Genomic DNA, 27075 nt, shown 5'->3' on the forward strand with positions numbered 1-27075 from the left:
CTAGTCGAGAGAGCGTTACCCCCAGAGCGAACGCGGCCTAGGTGGCTATACGGTAATTTTAGTTTCACCAGAGTTGTAAATCATACTATAAGCCAGTCAGGGTTTCCAGGTCTTTTCTTTTCACTTCCCGCGCCAGAAGTGTAGAATGAGAATGAACTGCTTCAGTTGGTTTCTTGTGAGAATAATCTGTGTATTAATTTGTATAAAATCCATATTAATCTGTATATCTGTATAAAAAGGATGTGTATGTATGTTAGGAATGGTATAGAGACGAAATGAAACTCAATACACTCTCGGTCTCGTCTCGAGTCGAAAAACATCGTATTAGTCTCGGTCTCGTTTCCATCAATATATGGAGCTCCTTCGTGACTAGCGGTAAGCGTACGTGTCTTTGGCGTGGTAGACCTGGATTCGATTCTAGGCAGGAGGTTATGTGCTTAGGGTAGGGTCATCAAATCATCAACTAGAAAAAACGGGACAACTTTTTACTTTTGAATAGGTTGCTCCCCTAAATATATATTTTGGCTCTCCCTTCTCTATTTCTCTCTCTCTCTCTCTCTCTCTCTGTATCTCTCACAAAAAAGGCAAATTTACACTTTTTCGTTTTAAAACCTATTGAAAAGGTTGTGGAATTAATTAAATAACAAGTAACTATCAGCAACTACCAAAAAACAAGTTTTGAAAACATTATCTCTTCCAAGCGACAGAAAAGTTTCAAAATATCCATGTTGCCCACCAACCTATGGTTGAGGTGAACAAGAAGACTGAAAATATATGAAACACTCATCAATATGTCAACAACAAAATCTGTCACTGGCAGAATTTATAACAAACTACTCTCAACTTCCAACTCCCTTTATTTTCTTTTTCTTACTTTTAAACATTATTTCACTTAGAACTAGTTTTCTTTTTACTTTCAGTTTTATTGTTCTATACTTTGTTCCCCTTTCGTAAATGACAGTATATTACATCTTAGTTAAATCACGGAAAAACTGTACTGTTCTGATGACAGCGCCTCAGTCTTCCACCCCCCAAAACAGAGAGTAAAAACAGTTTGTTTTTCATAAGACTTTCAGCCCATTGCACTGTCGTCTGCGCAGTGGGAGTCTTGAGGGGAGGCCTAGGAGGGAAAACAGTGCAACCACCACATCCAATATCGCAAACGTCGTAATGACGTTGCTCAGTAATTAGACATATTCCAATATAATTACATAGCTTAGAAAATAATAATATAAATTAGGAAATTTTAGATTGGAAAGTTTTTTGTACCCAGTGTACGTAAATACGGGACATTTTGGCGTCCCGGGAAAATTTTTCGGGACACCGGGAATGGTAGTGAACGGATGGCCACCCTAGGTTAGGGTCCCACGTTGAGCTGTAGTTCACGTCTGATGTAGCCTCGCTGATATAGTCGAAAGAGACGGAGCAAGAGGCATTTTTTTTTCTAAGACATCCTCTGTATCGAAAACAAATATTAGACCCCAATCAATAAATTCCAACATTTACACTACTTTATACTTTACTAGCTATGCACGTGCCTTTGGAGAATGGGGTTCCGGATTCGAATCCTGTGGGAGATCATTGAAAAGTTTCAGCGCATAAAGGTTGTTTAGATTCCACCTTAAACTGTAGGTTCACATCTTGTATAGCTTCGGTGCTGAAAGGACCGCTAAATTCCAAGCCACCAAGTATAAAATTTACATCATGATATTTTTAACCAATTCTCTGGTTTAATCTTTTAATTTTTTTCTTCTCATGATTTAGGCTAATTCTGAAACTCCTACTCTCTACCAATCTTAGCACCTTATTTTCAGTTTCAGAACAAAGTTGATAAAACACGAGCAGTTGCAGTTAAAATAAATAAATAAAATAAAATTACATATCTTTCCCAGGAATATTTCTAAGCTGCATGGAAAGAAATGTCTGGAAACTGAAACATTATGTGTTTGTTTTACAAAACTAAATTTCGAAATAATTTGGCAACGTAGTTTTTCGGTCATTTCAAAGACTGGAAAGAGAATAAGATGTATTGAATCCCAATTTAAAATTATGGTCTTTGCTGTTTAAAACATTTTCGATATACCTAAGTACCAAACTATTAGAGGTGGCATTTTCCGCCTTTCTCTTGTGCACACATCTATGGCTTAGACCATCTAAGGGCAATTGTTCCATCATCTAACATATCCACCCCATAAAATGCCGCATAGCCGGTCCTGGCCCTTTCGGACTGTTGCGCCTTAAGGTTTGGTATATGTTAGGTATATTGGAAGTTGGCACAACTGTAACAAAGTATTTATTATTATTATTATTATTATTATTATTATTATTATTATTATTATTATTATTATTATTATTATTATTATTATTATTATTATTCATAGTGAACATACAATTTAGCTCGATGTAGCTCTACTTAACGTATTAAATGAAATCATAAAATAAGAATATTCTTCCTTCTTCATTCTGAGAATTCTGTTCCATTCCCTCCTAGTCTGGAACAAATATCGCAGCTACTTCTCTCTACATTTTTATTGTTAAGTCACGATTCATGTAGTTCGTATCTCTTAAATTATATAGGCATGGCCTATTTTGTATTCCGATTATAAACGCCTCTGCGTTAAACACACTAACCATGATTGGAGATGTACACAGGACACGTTTTCAAACACAACTGAAAATTTCTCTTTGTGATTACACTTGTGGTTATCTGTTTGGGGGTGGAGTTCGAGCTTCGGAGATAGGGGCTCAAATTCAAGTTATTTCGTTGTTTCATCTTTTGCCTAAAGCCAAATATTTTGCTTATAGATTACCATGGCACCAGCTAACTGTCAATCAAGTGTATCACGAGAAATCACCGTGTTACATAGATTTTTCTGTGATTAGCTATTTTTCGGAATTTCCTTCTATTTTTGTGAATTTTCTTTTGTTATACACACACATACTTTATAATAGCACAGTTCCATCCTCTGCACAAAGCGTCTTCCAAGCAGCTGTTTCTTGCTACAATCCCCTTGCCTGGCAACACGTCTTTCCTTTCTGCCCTTCCTTTTGAAATCTTTTAAACAGCAGGCGGTCTATTGTTCCGACCTACACCAAATACGCTCGAGCCGACGTTTTTTCAGTGATTTTATTGCTTTCGCGTTCACGTTTAGCCGCTCAGATTTAAATACATGGTCAGCGTATTTCAAGCATACGCAGGAGCAATAAATGCGCTTTGCGATCGCTTCAAATAGCCGGGGTGAAATAGTTGACCATCTGTAGTCCACCGACGCTTACAGCTTAGGGTAATGAACGATGTCCTTGCCTTGTAGACTTCATGACTACCGACGTCGGCAGTCAACTAGCTTTTAGTATTCCTTTACTAACTGTTCATGTTTGTACACGGTGTTGTCATAATAATAATAATAATAATAATAATAATAATAATAATAATAATAATAATAATAATAATAATTATTATTATTATTATTATTATTATTATTATTATTATTATTATTATTATTATTATTATTATTATTATTATTATTATTATTATTATTATTATTATTATTATTATTATTATTATTATTATTATTATTATTATTATTATTATTATTATTATTTGTAGTAACAGTAGTATAATTGATGATAGAATAATTATTGTCTATGTATTGTCTAGGTAGGACTACACACAGGATTTGGCTCGTTTTGGTTCGACTTGACTCTAATCCGAGTCGAGTTGGAAGATATTTTTCGCGCCGAGTCCAAGAGTAGATCTCAAAGATGTCTGTTTCGAGTCGAGTCGAGTTTCAAAGAAAAGTCGTTCGTGCCCATCCCTACTAATGAGAGCTTAATCGGAGTTAAGCGAAATTGAAAGTCTCACTATTTATCTAAGCGACCCCGAAAACTATGAATCTAATATCGATCATTTTCTAGCAATCTTTTATATGTATCCCCCTCCCATTCACCATAGGTAACCCGACAGCACTCTTTTTGAAACTATAAGAAATGTGGTTAAAATTACTCTAGGCCACTGGTTCTCAATCTAATTCCTATCACGATCCCCTTTTATCACACGCTCTTGCCAGCGACCCTTTTATAATTTGTTTTATAATAAGCTTGTGTGGGATTTTTAACATACCTATTTCTATAATAGTAGAATCCATTTTTTTGTTTATAGTGAACAGTGCCATGGAAAATCATTGCCCGGGGCGAGAGTATAGTACGATGTCACCGTATATATGAGTGACGTTGACAGACTAGCTACGAAGCGCCACCATGGTTGGCACGAAGCTCAATAACATTTTCAAAATAAACCCTACCTTTCCTTAATTTTGAGCACATTTTATTATGTTTTTCCTTCTATTTTACACATGTGCACATGCACTTTCCTAACTTGAGTAACACACTTCCTCCAAAATGTGTGGCCCCTCTTTTCGGCGCCCGGCACTGACAGTGGATACAGTAAATGTAATATCTATATTCCCAACGACGAAGGTGCTGGTTCAAGATGGATGTTAAACTCCTTCATTGAAAAGGCCATTAACGTATCCGATCTAAGCCCACAACTTCTTGACCAAATAATAGAATGATCATGCGACAAGTCTTTGCAACTGGTTTTCTGTAACGAAGACTTGGACAAGTTCTGCCTGATGAGGAGAGAAGAATATCCTGGTCTGGTGATTGCTGCTTTAAAAGTAATAATTCCATTTGCTATATCGTACTTGTGCGAAAGTGTTTTTTTTATGGTAAACATTAAAACAAAGATAAGAAATTGCTTATCAGTTGAAGATGGCTTGATAATGTTCGTCATGAAGATTGAACCGGGCATTGCTGCACTAGTGAAATTACACCATGCTTAGGTATCTCATTAGGTTTTAATTTTAATTGTATTTCAATGTGCAGGTTTTGTTTCATGTGTATTTTTCTAGTATTTCTATATACAGTTCTCATTAGTTTTATATCATACCTCTTTGATTTCGTCATGCTGGGTTACGTGGCCATGTTGCTGCCGTGAAGTAAAAACTCTCAGACGACCACAACATTTACCGTCTCGCGTTTGCACAGGCGAATGTGGGTCTCAATTGGGAAAACGTAGTTTTCTCAGATGAATCCATATTCACAACATCAAAGGAGGGACGCCGTTTTGTGTATCGTCCGAGAGGCACCCGATATGACCATGGATATGTGGCTGCTTGCAATCGCAGTGGCCATGTATCTATTTTATGTTGGGGTTGGATTTCCAGTCGCGGAGCAGGACAGCTTCATAGAATTGAAGGACATCTGGACAATGCTCAGTACTTAGACATTATCAGTAATATCATGGTGCCATCTGTACGAGTATTTCAGCCTGATGGTGTAATTCAGTTCCAGCAATACCAGTCGCCAATACATACTTCCGGTGTGGTTCAGGAATGGTTCCCAGGGCACCCTGAGATTGATTTAATCGACTGGCCGCCTCGTGGAGCAGACCTCAATCTCATGGAAAATATGTGGGCAGAAGTGAAGCGTACTCTAAGGGAAAGTTGGCCTGAGACAGATCCACCAAGAACTCAGGATGACCTGTGGCATCTTGTTTCCGAAGCATGGCTGGAGGTAGGAGAAGGAGATAGATTTGTCACCCATGTAATAGATTCCATGCCCAGAAGAATGGAGCGTGTAATAAATTCAGAAGGGTCTTGGACACAATATTAATGTCCCCGCCTTAACTCCCAAAAACAGCCCTTTTCAGGACTACCTAAACGCTTCTGAAAATATTTCTACAAGTAAACCACTCCTTGTATCCGATTTCTGTGCAATCCTACTAACAAAAGAATGATAATTAGCTGTAGGCTTTGAACTCAAGATCTCTTCAGTGGCAAGTCCGTACTCTACCAGTGAGCTAACATGAACACACAAACCCAACCTGAAGAAACACGACTTTCAATTTCTGGTATTCGATGACAATGATGCTCATATACTTTGCAAATGTTGTATTAAACTTGGGATATTCCGCAACACACACACACACATAAACAAAGCGAAAGAGAGAGAGAGAGAGATGAATACACAAAAGCATATTCAACGTATTCGAATGAGACTCTAAGTAACGACATTCCTTTCTAAAGAGAATTTGTGTTTCTTCCAGTGACGTTAAGGGGATCGGGAAAAGTTATGTGTCTTGAAGCAGGATACGACTTTGGATACTCTGTTTATATACTTTCTATATCCGTAGGAATATACTGTATTTCACGAATATAAATAACATACTGTAATGAGAATATTGAGAAGTTAAATCTGTATGACAAATAGCTGCAAATAAATACACTACATAACTTATTTATTGCTATTAAACGATTTTCCTAACTTGTATTTAACATTCTCATATATAATACCGACCTACTGTGAAAATTATCTTAGATGTTATATTTTAAACATAATAATTACTATGTTCTGCAATGATTATGTTATATATAAACAACTTATGTATTTTAATGTAATTATTTTATATAATTTTTCATGCATTGCGGAAAATATAATTTTAAAAAAATGTATTGATCCAGATGGGATTCGAACTCACAACCTTATGTTTTGAAATCCGACAGCTTACCAATGAGCTAACACAAGGACTTCGGGAAATAAGCTTCTAGCGATGTATAACGAATCTCAAGATAATTATTACATTCATATCCATTACAAACGCTGTTTCTGTTTTACTTTGACTTTTATTTTAGTACTCAGGCGATAATTATGTTCTATTTCTTAACTTTGAGCATTCTTTTACATATGGAAAGATTCTTTAACGTATTTAAATGTTCCATTACGTGTAGAGAGCTAAATGGCAAACAAGCATGTGCTCACATTAATAAAAGGTTTCGAAATATTGTATCATTAAGTATTTCAATCAATGTTGCTTTTTTAAACACTTGGTAACAAGTCTTATTATATTTAAAAGAAGAAAAACACATCTGCAAACTTTTTCCCGATTGCAAAGGCTGGCTTGGAGGTTCGAACCTGGCTTACTATTTCCCGAAGATACCCGAAGCTGGACTTAGAAAATTTTTGCCTCAAAACACCAATAAAGAATGCGCTCAACCTTTTTGAGACAAGGTGTACCAGGGACGATGGGATCCTTCAATGATGGGGGACTATTGTTGGGGTCTTGTTAGAGAATGCAACATTTCTTACAAAAGAAGGAAGTAGTGTACGTTTTTGTAACCCAATGGAAGTTTCATATATTGTGATAGTTTTGATTGTCTTTTCATGACCTTTTGGTACATTTGTATTATTGTTTATTGTAAATTGTCACACTTGTAAATTATATTGTATTATATTTTATATGTGTGTTTGTGGTAATAAAGCAAAACGTTTTACCTCAACTTAAGAGATCTGAAAGCATTACTATAAGGTGGAATAAACAGTACACACAGTATACATACAAACATATTTATTTCTCTAGAAAGAATAAAGCGATTATTACGAAACTTGGAGGGTTTGTTAAATATGAATCAAAGTATACTTAGGTATAATTTCTATGTTAGTATATGCAAGGGGACAAGATCTTGGGGTGTAAAATAAACGAAAAGGGAAATTTTTGAGGAAGTTTCCCGAAAATCCCTCTGTTACGGGAAAATCGTACGTGATGGAAAAAAACCGAGTGCATATTCGAATTCAGCGCAAAAAGTTCCTTTAAGAACAGGTATTTCCTTTTATGTAACAAAACCTTTGTTAACTAGTGTTATCATTGTGGGTCCCATCTGTACTAGCATGATGACAAGAGGGTCATCGATTGCGGTGACGATTATACAAAGTCCTAGGTGATTAGAATTTGTGTTGGTCGCATTACTATCTGGACGCCAAAAACAGTAGGTAAATATTTGTTTGATTTGTGGATAAATTCATGCATATTCTCTTAAGGCGACGGCTGCATCAGATACTTTATCGGATATATATATATATATATATATATATATATATATATATATATATATATATATATATATATATATATATATATATATATATGGTATTTTGTATATTTCTGGAGACTTCAACATAGTAGAGCATTCTAATGTATACATGATAACATTGGCGTCTCTGGCATGTAAAATTTGGGGGGGACATCAAAGGAAATGATCTAACTGCTAGTATCTTAGCGGAATGTTAGATTATGTTACTTCAAAATATTGGGGGGGACGCGTCCCCCCGTCCCCCCCCGCCAGAGACGCCCATGCATGATAATACGAATATACAGCTACTCACAGGAAGCCTGAAATACACTTTTTTTTCGTTGCTTTGAAAGGATGTGGTGCATGGAACACGAAAGAACGACACGTTTGAGAAACTGACGTATTCCATTCACAGTAAAAACTTCCAACTTGCCACGTGAATGTTCGGGACATACGGTTTCAAATGGAAGCAAAATGTGTTGTGGTCATCCTTAACATACATTATGTTTCACGTAATGCGACAGGTGATGGATGACTGGAGGAATATGTACAGGGTAGCTGTCGTATGAAGAGCAGTTAGTTAACATAAACTGCTACCTCTTGGGTATGATATTGTTGGATATGTAATAGCATATAGTCCTTTTGTTGTAAGAATGAAGAAGAACAAATTCAAATGTAGGATAGACTTTCCTTATTGTAGAAGAAATGAGGTAAAAATTAAATAGTATGCGCTTTTCAAGTTTGTGTAAAGTGAAATGATTGCTGCTAGACTACCTAGAGCTTCACACAGTACGTACAGCAAGCGAAGGATTCAGCTTACATACATGAAGCATGATACACCACACTATGAATCTAGGATTAGGGTTTAGTTGTGTTCGTTGTGAACGAATATCCAGTGGAAAAATTTGCTTCTCATGTTACTTAGCAGAAAAAATGAACTCTCTTCAACAAGAAAGAATCTACTTCCATCACTAAATAGTATAAAGAATCATCCGTATCTCGTAAGTGGCTATGTATGCAATTCGTTTGAACATGAACGATTGCTAATTATAGTCCACATTGATAATCCTAGTGCCCTGCTGTGATTCATATTGTAGATGTCGTACAGTTCTCCACTTCTGCTCTTTCCAGTGTGGCCAACTCGTCGCACTTCTGTACTGAGGCCTCAGAATCTTATCTAAAAGTATTGAGATGATGGTTGAAATCATAGAGACAACGTTCTATCCAGTACTTGCACCACTCCTCTCATTGGCTACGAACTGAAACACCACGCAGCAGAACATGTAATATCACTGTTCAGAGCTCAGATGATAGTCATTCAGTGCAGTATGTAATGATCGTAATTTTGAAGTTGTCACACTTCGACATTGTCAAATTCCACAGTTAGGCGTTGTTATTTTACATACAGGAGAACGGAACTCGAAGCTCATTTGTTCGGCATCATCCGTGAACAACTTGTCGGGTTATCAAGGAAGAAAAATTTTGACGGCCGTCCATTAACCCCTTAGCGCATGCCGTGCCATATATGGCAATACCCTTTTTCACTTTAGCTTTTTTGTGATTTATCAAAGGCATCAAATGACTGTTTTGTCTGCTGTGTGAGATATTGACGTGTATGAATAAGAGATTTTGGTGTCATCTGGCATGTTCTTTGTGAATTGTAAGTGTGTCATATAGTCTATGGCACTTACTTATTTCTCGTCGGAATTAAGTGAAAAATCTAAAATTCAAGTTTTAATTAATTTTTCAAGTTCCCATATGAGGACTTCCAATACTGATTATTTTTTTCTCTAAAAGAAAAAAAATCATGCAGAAAGGGGTTAATTAACTCATCTTTTGTTTATTTCATTTCACCAATTATTGTCTTGATTTGCTCGCGTGCCGCGTGATATTTTCGTCCATACCTTTATGGATATGCACGCCCTAAGGTGAAAACCACTGAGTAATGGATGAAATTGATGCCCGAAAAGTTGTGTTTTCTCCATTAAAAGGAAAGAATGCCAGAGAAATCCGTTAAGAGATAGTTTATGTATGACAATAATTGTTCATCTTTATGTGGTATAAAAGAAGCTTCCAAAGCGATCATATTCCAGTCGATTTAAACTAGATGCGGACGATCTTAAAGTTTTCACAAATTGTTTCTTTAACGGTCAAAGGGAGATATCAAAATTATAATGAAAATTGTCAATTTTTGATGACATACTCGCGGGTATCTGAATATGTCAGATGTTTCGGTACAGCGTTCCGAAATAGCCGACTATCTAATAGGAGAAAAGAAAGTGATCTTGTGTGTGATTCAAACACGGGGAAAGGGCTTTACCTTTTGGATTTTTTTTTTTTTTTTTTGAATGCAAAATCGGCTACCTCAAACTGATTTTTTTAGTATTTTACTTTGATTACAATGCATATCCGAAGGGGGAGCGAGAGTCGTACTTATACGAAAAATTGAGTATCTGAGGAGCTCGTGAGATTACGAAGATGAAAGTCGGCATTTACATTTGTCATTAAAAATAAGGGAAAAATTGCCACTCCTCACGGTCTCAGCGTTTTCGAAAAGCTCTATTTTAAATGGGGAGAGAAAATATATATATTTTTCTCCACTTTGAAATTTACGGTCTGTTTTCTGTGATTGCATCACAGGAGAATTGCTAAAATATTTGAAGTGAATTTTTGAACATAGTACCTACCTCAAGCTGGGTTTCTATCACGTCAGTTTGATTAAAAGGTACATTCTAAGGAAATACGAAGGTTTAAAATCTATCCCTAAAATGTAGTAGTTCATGGAATTTTATTGTTAAACTTTCATTGAAGTGCGCATCCAAAGTGGTTTCAAATATTATGCATAAACCTATTTCCCCGTGCGAAGAACGGGCATTTCAGCTAGTTTGCTATAAACAAAAAAGGAAAATGTCATACCATATCCATGGAACCAAGCAAATTGGGATTTGCATTTTTTTTTTCTGTTCGCCTGATTTAGAAACTTATTTCCGTACAATATAGTGTTACTGTGAGGTAATCGATGTAGCATCTGTGTTGACAGTTTACATGTAGAACAGAGGTTTGTGAACTTCTTGTACAAAGTTGATTTGTGGAGTGTTAAAGAGTGACGGGAAAAGTTTATAAATCCAGATTGGAACCATAAATATGGAGAGATTAGGTCTATCATTTGTATGTGTATTCCTTGTAGCCAAACCGTGTGCGTGGGTTTTCTCGGGGTTCTCCCGTTTCCTCCCACTTTCTTCATTCCACCATTTCATTCATTTCTCATAATCACCGTCTCCTTTAGCCTAACCGGCATAACCGTGGGACGTAAAACTCAAAGATTTCATTTCATTTTTTCCTTGTAGCCAAATGGCTAAGCGTTCCCTCCTTTCGTGCAGGAGACCTGAATTTGATTTCTGATAGGAGTACACGTGGTTCGATCTACATCCCACATAGACTCAATGTTGAAAAGAATTCCAAATAAAGTATCTTCTGTTTTTCTTGTACGTAATTAACTTCATGATTAGCTATTTAACATTTGGATTCGGAACCCGCTTAAATTGAACCCTATAATAATATCCAAATACTGTTCAATTGATATTTCCATTTTGTATCTAAATGCTTTTCTGTAGTGACGTGTACGCGTAATAACTGTCGTATGCATGTATAAAGCAGAGAGTGAAAATCGTGGTTCGTGACTTATAGTAGTGTAGGTATTTGTACAAAATTTAAGCTGTGAGTGACAGGGGAAAGTTAAATGTCACTGTGGTTTATAAAATGCGTTATTATGATGTAAGATACATCAGCAAAGAACATACACCATCGGGACAGGAAAGCACCGTATTTAACTCAAGCAAGCGTATCCAGAAAGAATGGAGCTGAGCATGCAGAGTTAGCTACTGTAAAGATACAAATCCCTGACAGAGACTGGTCGTTGGAAGCAGCTCGATTTGACCCACATTATGGAAGAACAATTAAACAACAAAGATAATAGTGTGTACTCTTGAAAATTAGGTAAAATAATCATACAATTGTACAAAGACGGTTGTTGTTTTTCCACTAGAAATATTTCCTATAATGAAGTCAATGTAGTTGTATTGTGGTCTAGCCCTAGGTATTAAATCGAAAGGAGAAAATGCACGTACATCTACATGAAAGACAATATACATACAATATGCTACAGATACATGCTATGCAGAAAGTATTGTTGTTTTTATCTTAATGTGTATTTACCATTAAGAGCATAATTTGTCTGTGCAGGTCTTAAGCCGTAATTCTCTTCAAGTTAAAGAAACAAACAAGAAAGATGGTTTTCGTTATGTAGCTTGAATTCATTTCCAATCGAAACGTTACTTTAAAGCAAGGACTTCCGCAATAACTCAGATGTACAGACGATAATCTTATTGACGACTATGAAATTAATTCAAGGAATGCTTACTTCTATTACTGACAACTAAAACTATACCTGAAAAAATATAAGCTATAGGTTGATAGTAAATGGTCGTACAAACTTTGTGTAGAATTCATGAAATCAAACGAGTGTGTCTTAATAAACATGGATCAAGCAACACTTTGCTTAGACGCTAGGGATATTGTCCGAACAGTTTTCAGAAAACAATAATCAGGGCCGGATTTATGAATAAGCTGACGCTCCCGTGGTCGTTCCCTGGAATTCCAGGCGGTTAAAGCCTGGAGTGCTGGAAAAGCAGAAGTTATCACTGGAATGGCTGTTACATACAAACGGCTAAACCCACAAAACTAAAATAGTCTCAAATGAAAGATAAATAATAGGGCTTCAGTTCACGCTATATATTGTTTTAATTACACACCATCCAGAGCCTCACGATACGATTGAACTCCTCAAAAGTCGAAATGAAATGAACTCGCTTTTTCTTTACTTATATATGGACGTTTTGCTATCGCAGATATCGTGAAACTACCCGAATAATAATAATAATAATAATAATAATAATAATAATAATAATAATAATAATAATAATAATAATATTATTATTATTATTAATAAAAAGTTTCAGCAAACTTAAATCTTTGCATAATAGTTACGGTTTAAGTGACGCCACTATTGCCCACCATTCACGCAACCATTATGTATGCACCTGTTGGCCTGATACTTTACGTAATAATATTACAAATAATTGTGTGAAGCTGAAAATTGATACATTTGCTCAATTTGATGTCCTGAAAAACATATCAAGAGTCCCCTATCTCGCGTAGTCGCTTTGTGGAATTACAGGCAGCTGAACTGCAGAAACGCGAGGAATCGCTCTTAAATAGCCTTAATAGGAATCGCTCTCAAATGAATAGGCCTATGGAGTTCAAATTGGGCTCGAGTGAAAGATAAAGGAATGGATTTTATTATGAGGTGTTCATTTCATATCATGTACTGTCGTACAAAGAAATAAATCTTACAAAAGCAATTTACGCTCATACAGAATGTATTTACTGTATACTACTGCATACAATTACTATTTCATGATAAATTAAATTTCATTAACCTCTCTGTAACGGACACCTCTCAATAACGGACAAAAATTCATGTCCCATTGGTGTCCGTTATTCAGAGGTTTCACTGTATTAGAAAAGCGGGGGTTTCTAAACCTTAAGTACTGATGTGAACTTGTGTATTACAAATACTGACCTAGTATCCTTCGGACCATTATTATTATTATTATTATTATTATTATTTTACTGAATTCTTTGCTAAGTGACACTTCCAATGTACTTTTCTAACGAAACTAAAGGAAAGCAAATTTAGTTTTTGCCTTTAATGTTGCCAACAAATGTGAATCTCAAATAATAAAGTAGATATTACAGTAAGATATCTGTAATTGTGAGGATATCTGTAAGGCAAATTTTCAAATTTTAAAAAAGCTATAAATGGCAGATATTGTTCATAGGTTTTCTCTCTAAGAAACACAAAATAATTTCTTAATATTTATCATAAGAAAGGTAAAACATATTTAAGAGTTTTGGTCCATCTCTTATAAAATTTCTAATCATTTTTAAAGATTGCTACTTGAAATCGTACTAACATACAAAATTGCCACGGTTTCACAATATATAAAATACAGCATAAACATTCTAAAAGAAAAAAAATAATGATTCTAATCTAAACAAAATGCTAAGGATACCGTAATTCAATTTGCAATCATTTTTTGAATATACAAATATATTTTATACGTTGAATATAACAACACTTTAGCAACAAAGTCGCCATAGATTTTTCTGCAATCTAAAAAAGCGGTTGGTTTTTCGTGATTAAGAGATGATTAAGCGGGGGACGAATATAAGACCTGAAAATCGGGTGGTACCCGCTAAAATCGGGTAATATGGCTTCCCTATACGTAGCTAACTTGGCTAAACAACTTTTCGAAGCAGCATACCTCCATCTACTATAATTTCATATTCATGGGACATTTCTTTGAGATGATCATCATTAAGAGTGCTCGACTGGAAGAGATCATAGATTGAAGACTTTGTTTTTCTTAAATCTGTGTTTCGGCATAGCGCCTGTGGATAAGGGGCTAACTCATACCTTAGATAGTTGTTTAGATGTTCCTCTATGTTGTTTAGATGTTCCTCTATTTCCATCATACATGCTATCCGTATAAACATTTGATTCGTATCTACTGGGACCACATTTTCATGCACCTTAATACATATATCCAGTAGCGTACACAGGAATTTATTTCGGGGGCTCCAAACTCAATATGAGAGTATTTAATATTAAAATTCCTAAAATTGCCCCTAAAATAAGGCAAAATTTACACAAAAGTAGAAATTTCGAGGGATCCGGACCCCCAGGACCCACCCCCTGCGTACGTCTCTGCATATACCTGTGTACAAAATTGGTTTTACTCGGTCAGATCTCTTGAATTTTAAATTTCAAAAATCCTTCCCAACTATTCTCTCTACACAGGCTTTCTCTAAAGGTTCCGCGGAATAGCAGTTAACTGAACCATCAGAAACAACTCCAGTCGCAATAGAGATTAAATTGTGAGTGTCCACGTCAAATGGACTATAGCCGTTGAGCCATAGAACAAACTTCTCAAGATCCTTGTAGTCGCGTTGTTGCCGGTATTCTCAGAGATCGACATGTTCGGACGACGGTGAGATGCCGCTGAAGTTTTCGAAGGCTTCATGCATCCGCAAAGTTCAAGGTAAGGAAAGCACCCTCTGAGCCAGCGTACTTTCCGTTATACCTCGGCCTCTCGTAAGTCCTCCAGAGGCTTTAATTACTCGCATTAATGTTGTTCCACAACCAGGCCGGGTTTAGGGGGGTGCAAAGGTGCACGTACACCCCCCTTCGTTGTAAATATACGCTTTTTAAAATGAGAAGCTAGCAGTGAAAACGGACTTCATTTAGGGGGGCAGGGAGGGGCAATTGACCCCCTGAGTTTGAGATGTATATAGATTTTTTCAATAGAATAGTAGTGTCAGTGAAAAACGAGAAATTTTACTTCTGGGTCCCCCCCCCCAAAAAAGCCAAATCTGAAGGGACGCTACTGAGTGAAAATAACGACACTTTTCGAAACTTTCTGTCATCATATTTCCGTTTGGGACTTAAAAGAAAGCAGAACTTTGCAAAAGTAAAAGTTTAAGTCGATTTTCTACAGGTATAAGGAAAAGGATTCACCAAGAAAAAATATATAACATTGTGAAGTAGGGAACAAAACACAACCCAGGAGGAGAGAACATTTTTTCCTGCATGATACTTGCAACCCTCCGTTCTATGCATCAGTATTGTCAGGGGTAAAGAATATTGTCACATGTCACTTTGAAGTTTCAGTGCGATTGGTTATTTTGGTAATTAGTGGTGCACATCTCCCCCCATCAGACAATCCTGGATCGGGCCCTATCCACAACCATATCACTCCATACTCCACTGCAGAATTTGTCACGTCTTATCGTGAAATAACCTTGAACGGCGAACTTCTCATTTTCTCCTGCAGGACTTTGAACTCCAAATTTTGCATCTCCTGAACGTACAAATGCGCACATTAAAAAAAAAAAAAAAAAAAAAAACTAAACTAAAGCATCACATCCTCCGCGTTATACATTCCAACACCACAATGTTGTATATTGGGGTTGTCTATGTCTCAGGCGTTTGTTCCATGTCCAAATAATAGTGAAAAAGGAAGGATAATCATTTCTCGAGTCTTAAGATAAATCTTTATTTTTTGAGTGTTTTGCCCAATGAACACCATATACAACTGACATTATAATTAATTGTATATGTAATGTATTTGCTTATTACATACTGCATGCAATAAGAAAGAAAACACTGGTCATACATGAATTAGAAACTCCAACCGGAAGTAGGCTTAAATCTTGCAAACGGTGCGAGATATTGAGAAAAAATAATCGAAAAAATCTCCCTTTTATGATACCCTTGCCGATTTTAAAAAAAAAATCAAGACGCCTTTCACTTGTATCTGTAAAGGGACATGTACATATGTTGTGAGGAATGAGAAGGATATTTATGCTCATATGCGAATGATGCGCTGTGTAGAGAGCGCAGGTTCAGCTAGTATAGTTTAACTCGGAAGATGGAAGCACAATTCATGTGCATTGATTTTGGAGAAGGCTTATTAAAATACAAAGGCTTTGAACATCAATTTTATATCATAAATTTTATGAAAAAGATCTAGTTAACTGATTTATTTAAAGTACTCGTACTTGAAATGTTTGTCTCTGTTAAACGTGAAATCACACATAACCGTAAATGAAAGATTTGAAAGCCATAGTTATACATTGGAGCTCGGGCGCTTTTAATTGCTATTGTAGCATTTTAATAGATAGATGGTTTCAAATGTAGATCGTGCATTTTAATATACAGGGTGATTATAAATGACTCATCGGGGTTCAAAAGGTTGTTTTAAAAAAGCACAACACAATAACGAATGATGCAGAAAAATATAAAGAAGCTGTTCATGTTTGAGACGTATTGTCCCAAATGCTCGGTGTGACTTCCTATCGTCACACGATATTCATCTATGCGGTAGTCTCGTTCCTCCCATACGCGCTTTACCATATCCTTATTTACGGTCGTAAATGTGATCCTGGAACTCATCCAGAGTTGGTAGTGAAGGCATATACACAGTCTTTAACATCTCCCAAAGGAAAAATCAAAGTGTTAGATCAGGAGATCTAAGAGGTCATGAGAGGAGCACTAAGTCATCTTCAGCACATCACCCAATCCAGCAGCCTGTGCTTTTTACCTTTACACAGGCAGCTAATGTCCTTCAACTGTTAATAACCATCTTAGAATACACTGGTGACCTGGCGATGTACTTGCAAACTGTCTACGGAATACACGCTGTACGGCAACAACGACAGAACATTCTCATATTGCAAAACACAGAAAACTTTCTTCTGCATAGATGTAATTTTGGAAACTAGGCATGTGCTGCCATCTGTCGCCACGATTTTTCCACACATTTCACTTAAAACTCAATGAATCATTTATAACCTCCCTGTGTTACATTAATACTCTATAATTATTTCTTGTATAATTTAAGATCTAATACTTATTGCGTTCTGAATATTTAACTTCATCGTGTAAATAGATTAGACAAGAAATAATGAAAGTTCAAAGTTAAAACTCTGGTCACGATTTAATGATTTAGGTTTAAACTGTTTCTGCAATATTATCTAACAATTGAAAAGTAAAGGAACCTACTTTCTATTAATACATGAAGTAATTTTTAGTAGAACTCTTTTGTCAAATATTTGATTAATTGCATACTGTTATTTCTAATACTTCAACTTTAGTTAATATCTGTGCGTTTCTTATATACTTGGTAAATGCGTCTTGTAAAAATAAGTGTCTAATAATTCTGTGCTATGACCAATTTTTATGCTCCTTTTGTTACGGACATCATTTAAAGAATGGGGTAATGTGCATCTTTTAAATTAATACTAATTATTCAAGAGTTATCAGTTTCTTCTTACTAAAGATATACCACATTGACTTGATGTCTAATCTTCCGTTGCAAGCGCTGCTTTCGGCTGAAGGAATTCCACTCCCTTTCTCTCGCTTAGCAACAGCTGAACCCTTATTGGCTCAACACGTGGGTGTATGAGAGTGTGAGCTTTAGTTCACATTTTTGCCACGGCTCAAGACATGTTGGCAGCACAGTAAGTGCAAAATCTACGAAGATGACTTCCAAAAGTCAGGTATATAAATTTGCAAAACAAAACTAAAAAAAAAGTCTTTCTTATCTCGATTCTTAAAAAGCTTATTCAATAAAAGTCGAATAAACCTTATTTCTCGTTCCATCTTGTGGCTGATATTAATGGATATCAATATTCACACCGAAGGAGGTAGTGGATTTCAACCACTTCCGATTTTAATATAAAGATAAGTGTAAAAGGGCTAGATCGATTGCAGAATACCGCTTGCTATCACCGTTTGTGCACTGTCGCGATCAAACAGAAAACGTTAAAACAGAAAATGATTGATTTCTATCAATTCCGGTTTTAATAAAGGTTAATGAAGGAGATGGAAAGATTCTAAGCGTTCCTTGTTATCTATTACCGTTTTTCCTCTGATGCCTGTCGACAGACAGAGGACAGTTGAAGATATCCGTTCTGTAAGACTTCCCTTACTTAAGCACAGCATAGTTTGGAGTCTAATATGGGATTATTGATATTTATAAATTTATAATAATACTTTCACAGAAACAGAAAGAAATGAAAATAAATGTTATATCAGTCTATCTAGTTGTTTCGAATGAAATAATTATTCTGAACTAGCTGAACCTGTGCTCTCTAAACAGCACATCATTCACATTGTGAGCATGAATCTCCTTGTTATTCCTCACAACATCTGTACGTGTCCCTTTACAGGCACAAGTGAAAGACGTCTTGATAAAAATCAACAAGGGATATCATTAAGGGAGACTTTTTTTGATTATTTTTTCAATATCTCGCACCGTTTGCAAGATTGAGCCTACTTCCGGTTGGAGTTTCTAATTCATGTATGATCAGTGTTTCCTTTCTTATTGCATGCAGTATGTAATAAGCAAATACATTACATACACAATTAATTGTAATGTCAGTGATATATGGTGTTTATTGGGCAAAACATTCAAAATAATAAAGATTCATCTTATACTGGAGAAATTGCTAATGGTTATCCTTCGTTTTTCATTATTATTTGCCTATGAAACAAACGCCTCAGAGGTATACAACACCAGTACACAACTATAGTGTGTTGAATGCATAACCCGTAGGATATGATGTTCTTTTTAAAATTCAACATTTCCAGTGTACCCCTAAAATATGTAATAAAGAAATAACGGCCACTTTTTTTAAAAAAAAAATCAATTAGAACTGGACAATCTACACAAAATCTGGAATCGAGCAGCGAAAACGGTACCTTTCTATCACTTGTGGTTTTCAAGATCTCATTGTCGAAAGAATTGGAGACAAACATATAAACTTTTCTTTGGAGACAAACGTATAAACCTAACATTTTAATATAGACTAGCTGAACCTGCGCTCTCTACACAGCGCATCATTCAGATATGAGCATGAATCTCCTTGTTACTCCCCACATCTGTACATGTCTCCTTACAGACACAAGTTAAAGGCGTCTTGATAAGAGATACCGTAAAGGGGATTTTTTGATTCCGATTTGAGTTTTCAATTCAAGTATGATCAGTGTTTTCTTTCTTCTTGCGTGCAGTATGTAATAAGCAAATACATTACACACACAATTTTTTGTCAGCAATATATGGTGTTCATTGGGCAAAACACTCCAAACAATAAAGATTCAACTTACTGTTAGAGTGGAGAAATGGCTATCCTTCGTTTTTCATTATAATTTGGGGGGGCGCGGTGGCTCAGTGGTAGAGCGTTCACCTCTGGTGCTTGGGGTCCCGGGTTCGATCCCAGCCTCCGCCAAGTGAACTTTGTGGTGGACAAACACCGCGTGCGTGGGTTTTCTCGGGGTTCTCCCGTTTCCTCCCACTTTCTTCATTCCACCATTTCATTCATTACTCATCATCACCGTCTCCTTTAGCCTAACCGGCATAACCGTGGGACGTAAAACTCAAAGATTTCATTTCATTTCATTTTCATTATAATTTGGCAATCAAACAAGCGCCTGGGAGATATGCAATCCCTACATACAATAATGCTGTGTTGGAATGTGTAATGCGTAGGATATGGTGACAGGTTTAAATTTCAACACTTCCATTGTACCCGTGAAAATGTAATAAAGAAATGATGGGCATGTTTTTTTTTTTTTTTAATCAGTTAAAACTGGACAATCTACGCGAAGTTTGCAATCGATCAGTGTAAACGTCATCTTTCTAGAGCCTGTAGTTTCCGAGATCTCATTGTCGAAAGGATTGGCCATAAACATATAAACGCCCACAAACGTATAGTTTAAAAAAACTCCAAAAATAGCAGCACAATTCATTTGCATTGATTTTGGAGAATGCTTATTAACATAACAAACGCTTTGAACAAAATTTTATATAAAAGATGTATTTCAATTATTTATTTAAAGTACACATAGTTTAAAATATTTGCTTCTGTTAAACGTGAAATCACAAATAACCGTAAATCAAAGGTTTAAAATCAAACGTTAGAGGTTGACTAGCTGAACCTGCGTTCTCTACACAGTGCATCATTTGCATATGAGCATGAATCTCGTTGTTATTCCTTACATCTGTACATGTCCCTTTACAAACACAAGTAAAAGACGTCTTGATAAAAAATGGGAGATATGCAACCCCTATATACAATCTTGTGGTGTTGGAATGTATAATGCGTAGGATATGGTGACTTTTTTTTAAAATTTCAACACTTCCCATTGTAACCGTAAAAATGTAATAAAGAAATAATGGCCATGTTTTTTTTTAAATATTCAATTAAAACTTTTCAATCATAAATCGGTCAGTGAAAACGTCATCTTTCTATAGCCTGTAGTTTTCCGAGATCTTTTTGTGGAAAGGATTGGCCACAAACATATAAACGCCCACAAACGTATAGTTTAAAAGAACTCCAAATATGGCAGCACAATTCATCTGCATTGATTTTGGAAAAGGCTTATTAAAATACAAAGGCTTTGAACAATAATTTTAAAAAGGTAAACTTTATGAAAAACGTGAAATCACAAATAACCGTAAATGAAAGGTGTGAAATGCAAAGTTATAGGTTGGAGCGCAAGCACTTTTGTTGCTATTGTATTATTTTAATAGATGAATAAACAATTTTCTTCTTTAGCAGTGCATAGAATATGTTTTGACATCGTTTGTTGAAAACACTACGTTACATATGAGATCAATGATTGAAGTGACACTTCTTGTTGGTACGGTTGATTTCGTCAAATTCTACGTCTTAATTCGTACGCTGTCAAGATTGTATGTGTCTAGTCGCTTAGTATTGTAAGGCGGACTTAAGATTTCAAATATCGTTCGTTAGTTGAGACCCATTGTGTGCAAAGTAGCTAGTTAGTTGGGATGTTGTTTCCGGTTGTGAAACTTGTGGTCAGCGCTTTTCCTGCAAACAATGAAGATGGAAATGTAAAGTCACTACCCTCTCGGTCATTAATAGTGTACTTTCCAATTTATGCCATAACTCCTACGTCAAGACGGAAAGATTAGATGAAAACCGTAATGCATGGAAAGCTTATGAGTTTCTAACAAATGACCAGCGAATGGTAGTAGAACATTTAATGATCATAATTTTAAATTTTGTATTTTAAATTGTTTTTACTTGTATTTTCTTGAAAATAGTTTTCAATGTAGTTGCTCTTGAGTTGATTTTTAAATACAGTGTCTCCCAAATAATGTTGTGTAGACGTATATAAACAGGGTGCACCATTTATCGTGATACATCCGTGTAACTTTTAAATTAACTGATAGAAAAGACTTAAATTTTGTATCATGCAAATATGGACAGAGGGACATTGTATGGTATTCACTGCAATACCAATAGATTAACAGTTTTGCCAACCTAACGTAAGGTTGTATTTTTTCAAATGACGCTGAACCAGATTTTTATATACAGTGTTCCAAATATACATATTAGACGAAAACTTACTGTGTTATAAACATATTAAACTTTCATATTAGTACATATGAAACGTACTTTATTATTTAGTATTGCCAACTAAGGACGCTACAATATCACAAACGTTCAAATTTTGGTAGCCTCCGCAGTAGTAATAACGGAAATTAGACAGACAGGACAATGCATATCCAAAGAACTTTAGTGTTCAATATTTTAATCGTAATATGACGGATTTCGAATGGATTTGAACAAAATTACCAGGGGTTGAAAAATTTCACCTTTTTTCTTCAAAAGCCTTTATTTAAAAAACTGTTTAGATAAGCACCTCATCCAGTTAATAAGATGATTTTCAATAGATGTAACGATCATAATGCTGTTTACAGCAATTTGATATCAAACCATTCTGGAGATATGATAGAAACTGTTAAAGTTCGCAATACTGCCTAAAAGTACGTAATTTCAAAAACTAATTTTAATTATTCCTACCAAGAAGTTCTGTTTTAATATTAGAGAAGCAAAGTAAATCAAAAAATTGTTTGTAAAAGTTCCCACAGATACTCCATTTTGAACGATGTATCAAATTTTACATTTTTTAAAACATCTCCCGAATGGTTTGATATATCAAATTCCTGTAAACGGCATTGTGATCTTTATGCCTATTGAAAACCACATATGTAATTCAATGTAATACTTATCTAAAAACTTTTTCTAAATAAAGTGCTTTTAGAAGGTAAAAGTTTTAATTCCTTGTAATTTAGTTTCAACTTATTCGAAATGCGTTTTACGATTACCATAGTATTCCATGTTCTGGTACTTTGGATGTGTTACCCCGTCCGTCTCACTTGAGTTATTACTGTTGTAGAATTCTCCAAAATTCGTTTGTTTTTCTGTTTCTCATACTATAGCATTCTTAGTCTGCAATATTGCATGACAGATGTGGTATTGTATGTTTTAGTTTTGCATGTAGATTTGAAATATGTAACAAGCCTACGTAATGCCATTTGAAAACATACCACTTTATGTTGGGTTGGCAACATTGTTAACTTTGTGATATCACAAAAGATTCCAAACTGCCCCATTCCGAGATTAACATGGCACAAATTTCAGCGCTCTATATATAAACGATTAGTGTTACTCCATCAGGCAATACTAGCGTGGTGCTTTTAAAATAGGCCTGGTCCCTGGTCAGCTTTGAGAATCCGTTCCCATATTTAATATGTAAAATGGTTGAAACTATTAATAACAAATAAATGTGCTCATTAGCATCTTATTAATGTTTTACAGAAAGAAAATTCTTTATATGTAGCCGAACTTCGCAATTCAAATTTCAATTTCTTAAACTATTAGGAAAGAAGTGTAATGAAAACTGATTGTTTTGATATTAGCTCTACAACATTTGTTTGGCCTTACGGAGAAGAAAGGGAATTTTCAGTTCTAGTGCTCTAAGGATCGAGTGCGTAAAAATTAATGGAAAAATATTAAGATCTCATTTGACGAAGGTGTTGGACAAAACGGACAAGGATTGATTGCAATGCAAATTGATTACAATGTCGAACATTATATCTCTTAATTACTTTGAAAAGATAGGCATTTAATTACTTACATTAATTGAATAATGTTAATGTAATTGTCGTTTTGGTCTTCAAAATGAAGGTATATGGAGGAAAACGAAGAAAATTAGTTGGTGTGAAATATTTAGAATACTGTAATAAAAGGAAAAAGAATGTTCTCTGAGCAACCTACTAGAAGCATGTTAAAAGGAAAACTAAAATGTCCATGTCCATAGTTAATTGTAATGTGGCCTGCTGTACGATTAATGGACAATATTAAAAATGGTAACTCCTGTATTAAGATGAAGAGTTTAAGTGAAGATCGTAATGCATAGGACCGTCTCAGTTTGTGACATGTGGCCTACCAATAAAGTTGAGATATTTACGAGAAATAGGTGAATTGTAAAGAATGTTTACTCGTATTTTAGCAATTTGGCTAAACTTCAAAATAACGAGCGAGATTCAAATGTGCAAATTTTCATAAAATGTGTTAAAATTTTACGTATATCGTTGACATACCAAAATACATTGAATAATTAGTTTCTGTTTTTGCGTACCGCCACTATAGAATAAATTTCAATAATCTTGTTAGGTTTCAAGCCTGACAGACATAATTGAGAACGCTTAAATTGAAGTAAGTACCGTATAAGAGTTTTGCATTAATCTAATCCTTCCCTTGTATACATTTTTTAAATATTTTTTTTCAAGAAGTTATTAAAAATAAGATGACAGTTTGAACGTAGAATTCACTTCTAACGAACTGCAAATCATTTTGTAAATCTTTGACGTCTCTAAACTATATATATATATAGATATATAGATAATCAGTGACACATGTGTTATCCCTTCCCGCTGGTCTAGTGGTTAGCGCGTGTGCCTTCAGTGCACGCGGTCCTGGGTTTGATTCCCGATGGGAGAGCATTAAAAAAGTTGCACGCATCATGGTGGTTGGGATTCCACCTTAAACTATAGGTCTGTGTCTCACATAGCCTTGATCTTGAAGGATGAAGCTAAACTTTAACGAACAACAAGTAATGTGTGTTTTATCTTTAATAGAACCCAAGAAATAGAAAAACTTTTCGAGAAATATATTTCTCGTATTTAAATTTTAAGTGAAAATTAAAAGATAAATAGTGTATCTAGTACAATTATTAGTGCATTTGCAATAGAGTGAAAATGTATAACATAGTGGTTGGAAACTTACCCCAAGTAAGACTACGAAGCTGGTAGTCATTATGGTTCTGGTGTTAGCTGCTACATTCAAAGATGTTCGTATGCCTTTTTTTGTGGTCTCTCATGCAACGAAAGAAACGCAGGTACGTGCACAATATCACTTTTTTCTTCACTTAATGTTGGTGGTAATGTCCTTCACGCATAGTACATGATAACCACGTAGTTTTGTGTCTTTATGCTGTCTGCAGCACTTGGGGTTAGTATACCACCAGGCCAGGGCCTTTTACCAGTCTTTCGGAACAGCGCGTCAGGAGGTGTTCCAGTTGCAGGTGTGTCTTCGTCGCAAGTCTGTTAAGAGTGTTCTCCCGATCCAAGATCATGGTCCAGTGGGTTTCCTCTGTAGGCTTCCGACTTAACAGTTTCTTTCTCCCTTTGTGTACGATTACTGGAAAAAGAAAATTTCTTACTATCACGGTGGTATTGGAGAAGCTTCCGTGTACATAATTTTGATGTATTATGATGGGTTAGGAGACAGTTTCTTTGTATTTGGAAAAGACCATAATATATCTCTCTGTTGTAACTTTCTTCAGTGGATTTCTTATCTTTTGTCTGAATTTTCAGTTTTGTCAGAATGTTACATCATTTATTTACTTGCGAATATTTGGCAACTGAATAAAGTTCCATGTAATTTGTGTCCCTGTATACCAAGTTCTTGTTTCATTTTACTTGATTATGTAACAAAGGGAGTTCCTGACAGAATTATCGAGATTCCCAGTTCGACATGTTCGAGTCCCACGTTAAAACTACTTTTAAACAAATTGAATTTCTACGGTCAATCGCTCAATGAAGTGAAATGAAATCAAATCTTTAAGTCTTACGTCCCACGGTTATGCCTGCTAGGCTAAAGGAGACGCTCAAGCACCACTCTGTTACAATAACGGTAAATCTGAACTTTAAAATATAAAATGGTAAAGTGTTTGTCATGGGGCAAATTACGATGAATTTCAATTAAATTATCATAGTATAATTATTTCCTTGCTGAATTATCAATATTTTTCAGTGTAAAAAAGGATGAAATTTGAAAGTCCCAAATCAAGGTAATTAGACCAACGTAAAGGAAAAAAATGTAAAATTTTCCATATAATTATGCGTACAATCCATACTTAAAATTTCCTTGTAATTAAGCTTACAGTACAAATTTTGTCTATTTTTGTCACAACTTTATGAGTTGATTGCCCTGTACTCTAAGCACTCCATATAATAAACATAAGCTTCAGCAAAGTAGCAAGCAATGGATATATGAAGGGCAGCACTGTATTTTTTGTTTCTGAATTAATAATTGTTTCTGATTTTTTTCAACTAATATCGATCATTTTCGATTATTTTTTTAGAAACCCACCACTATCAATTTTCCATATAGAAAGTGCCCCCCGATAAAGAATAATTTAAAAAAATGCTAGGACACGTTCTGTTAATTTTCAGTAAAGAGATAATATACTGAATTTCAGCTCCGAAAGTTTAACGGCTTGCGAGATACTCAATTTTTTTTTCCGTAAAAATTCGGATCCCACTACCTCTTTAGTAATGTATTTTAATGAAAGCAATATAATAACACCCCAGTTTGGATTAAGAACTAGCTATATACCAAAAGTCATTTCATTTGACTTTGCTGTTTGGCCGTGATGATCAGACGCACATGGTTACATTCAATTTTTTATATAATAATTTACATATTTCAGTGATTCAAAAATGTATTTTTTCAGTAGTTAGCTCATCTAAAAACTCTCAGGCTGTGTGCCTCGAAAGCCAAGTGGTAGTATAAGTCCTATTACTATTATTACAATTACAAATATCGATATCCAAAAGTGCCTGATTTTTTTTTTTTTTTTAACTTAGGTATACTCAGGGTGGATTGATTTAAATCAGTCTGGTTTAAATCACTTGATTTTTTAATAAAAATCGTTGATTTAAATCAAATTCCGAAATAATTTAAAGTGAAAATAAGTATTTCAATTATGGAAGATGATAATCATAATACAATGAGACTCAAATGTACAATATGTACAGCATTGTATGAAAACAAGTGTCATGCAGAGGAAGGGAAAATTCCGTTTTGAACGGGTAACAGGGCAATCCTGTTTTCTTCTCCGTAACATAGGGTTTATATTGTAAATCGTTAACTATTCCAACGGGGAAATAACCATCGACATTTAAGACTAAGATTCTTTTGTGTGCGCGTCTATATATTTGTTCCCAGATAATAGGGCGTATTTAGAAGTGTCCTATCCCCTCTCGATTTTTTTTTTTTTTTTTTTTATAACTTTGGGCAAAATTTATGTATTTCGTACCGCAAGCTAGTTACAATTTCCTTAAAAATATGCCTCTGCCAAATATCAGTAACTTTTGTGAAAAAA

General features: G+C 35.2%; 2 protein-coding genes across 2 annotated transcripts in view; one reads left to right on the forward strand and one right to left on the reverse strand.

Annotated features, from left to right (window-relative positions):
* The window catches only part of LOC145666643 (uncharacterized), a 56587-nt gene extending 31387 nt beyond the window's left edge, over nucleotides 1–25200 (reverse strand). The window contains exon 1 of the mRNA XM_081734093.1: nucleotides 24693–25200. Within this exon, the coding sequence (XP_081590219.1) occupies nucleotides 24693–24722 (30 nt within the window). The 5' untranslated portion in view covers nucleotides 24723–25200. The remainder of the gene's footprint in view (nucleotides 1–24692) is intronic.
* Nucleotides 1–27075, forward strand: part of Cbp80 (Nuclear cap-binding protein subunit 1) — a 201311-nt gene that overhangs the window by 89464 nt on the left and 84772 nt on the right. The window lies entirely within an intron of this gene.

The sequence above is a fragment of the Thermobia domestica genome, chromosome 12 (genome assembly GCF_964235325.1).
Source record: "Thermobia domestica chromosome 12, izTheDome1.hap1.1, whole genome shotgun sequence".
Lineage (NCBI taxonomy): Eukaryota > Metazoa > Arthropoda > Insecta > Zygentoma > Lepismatidae > Thermobia > Thermobia domestica.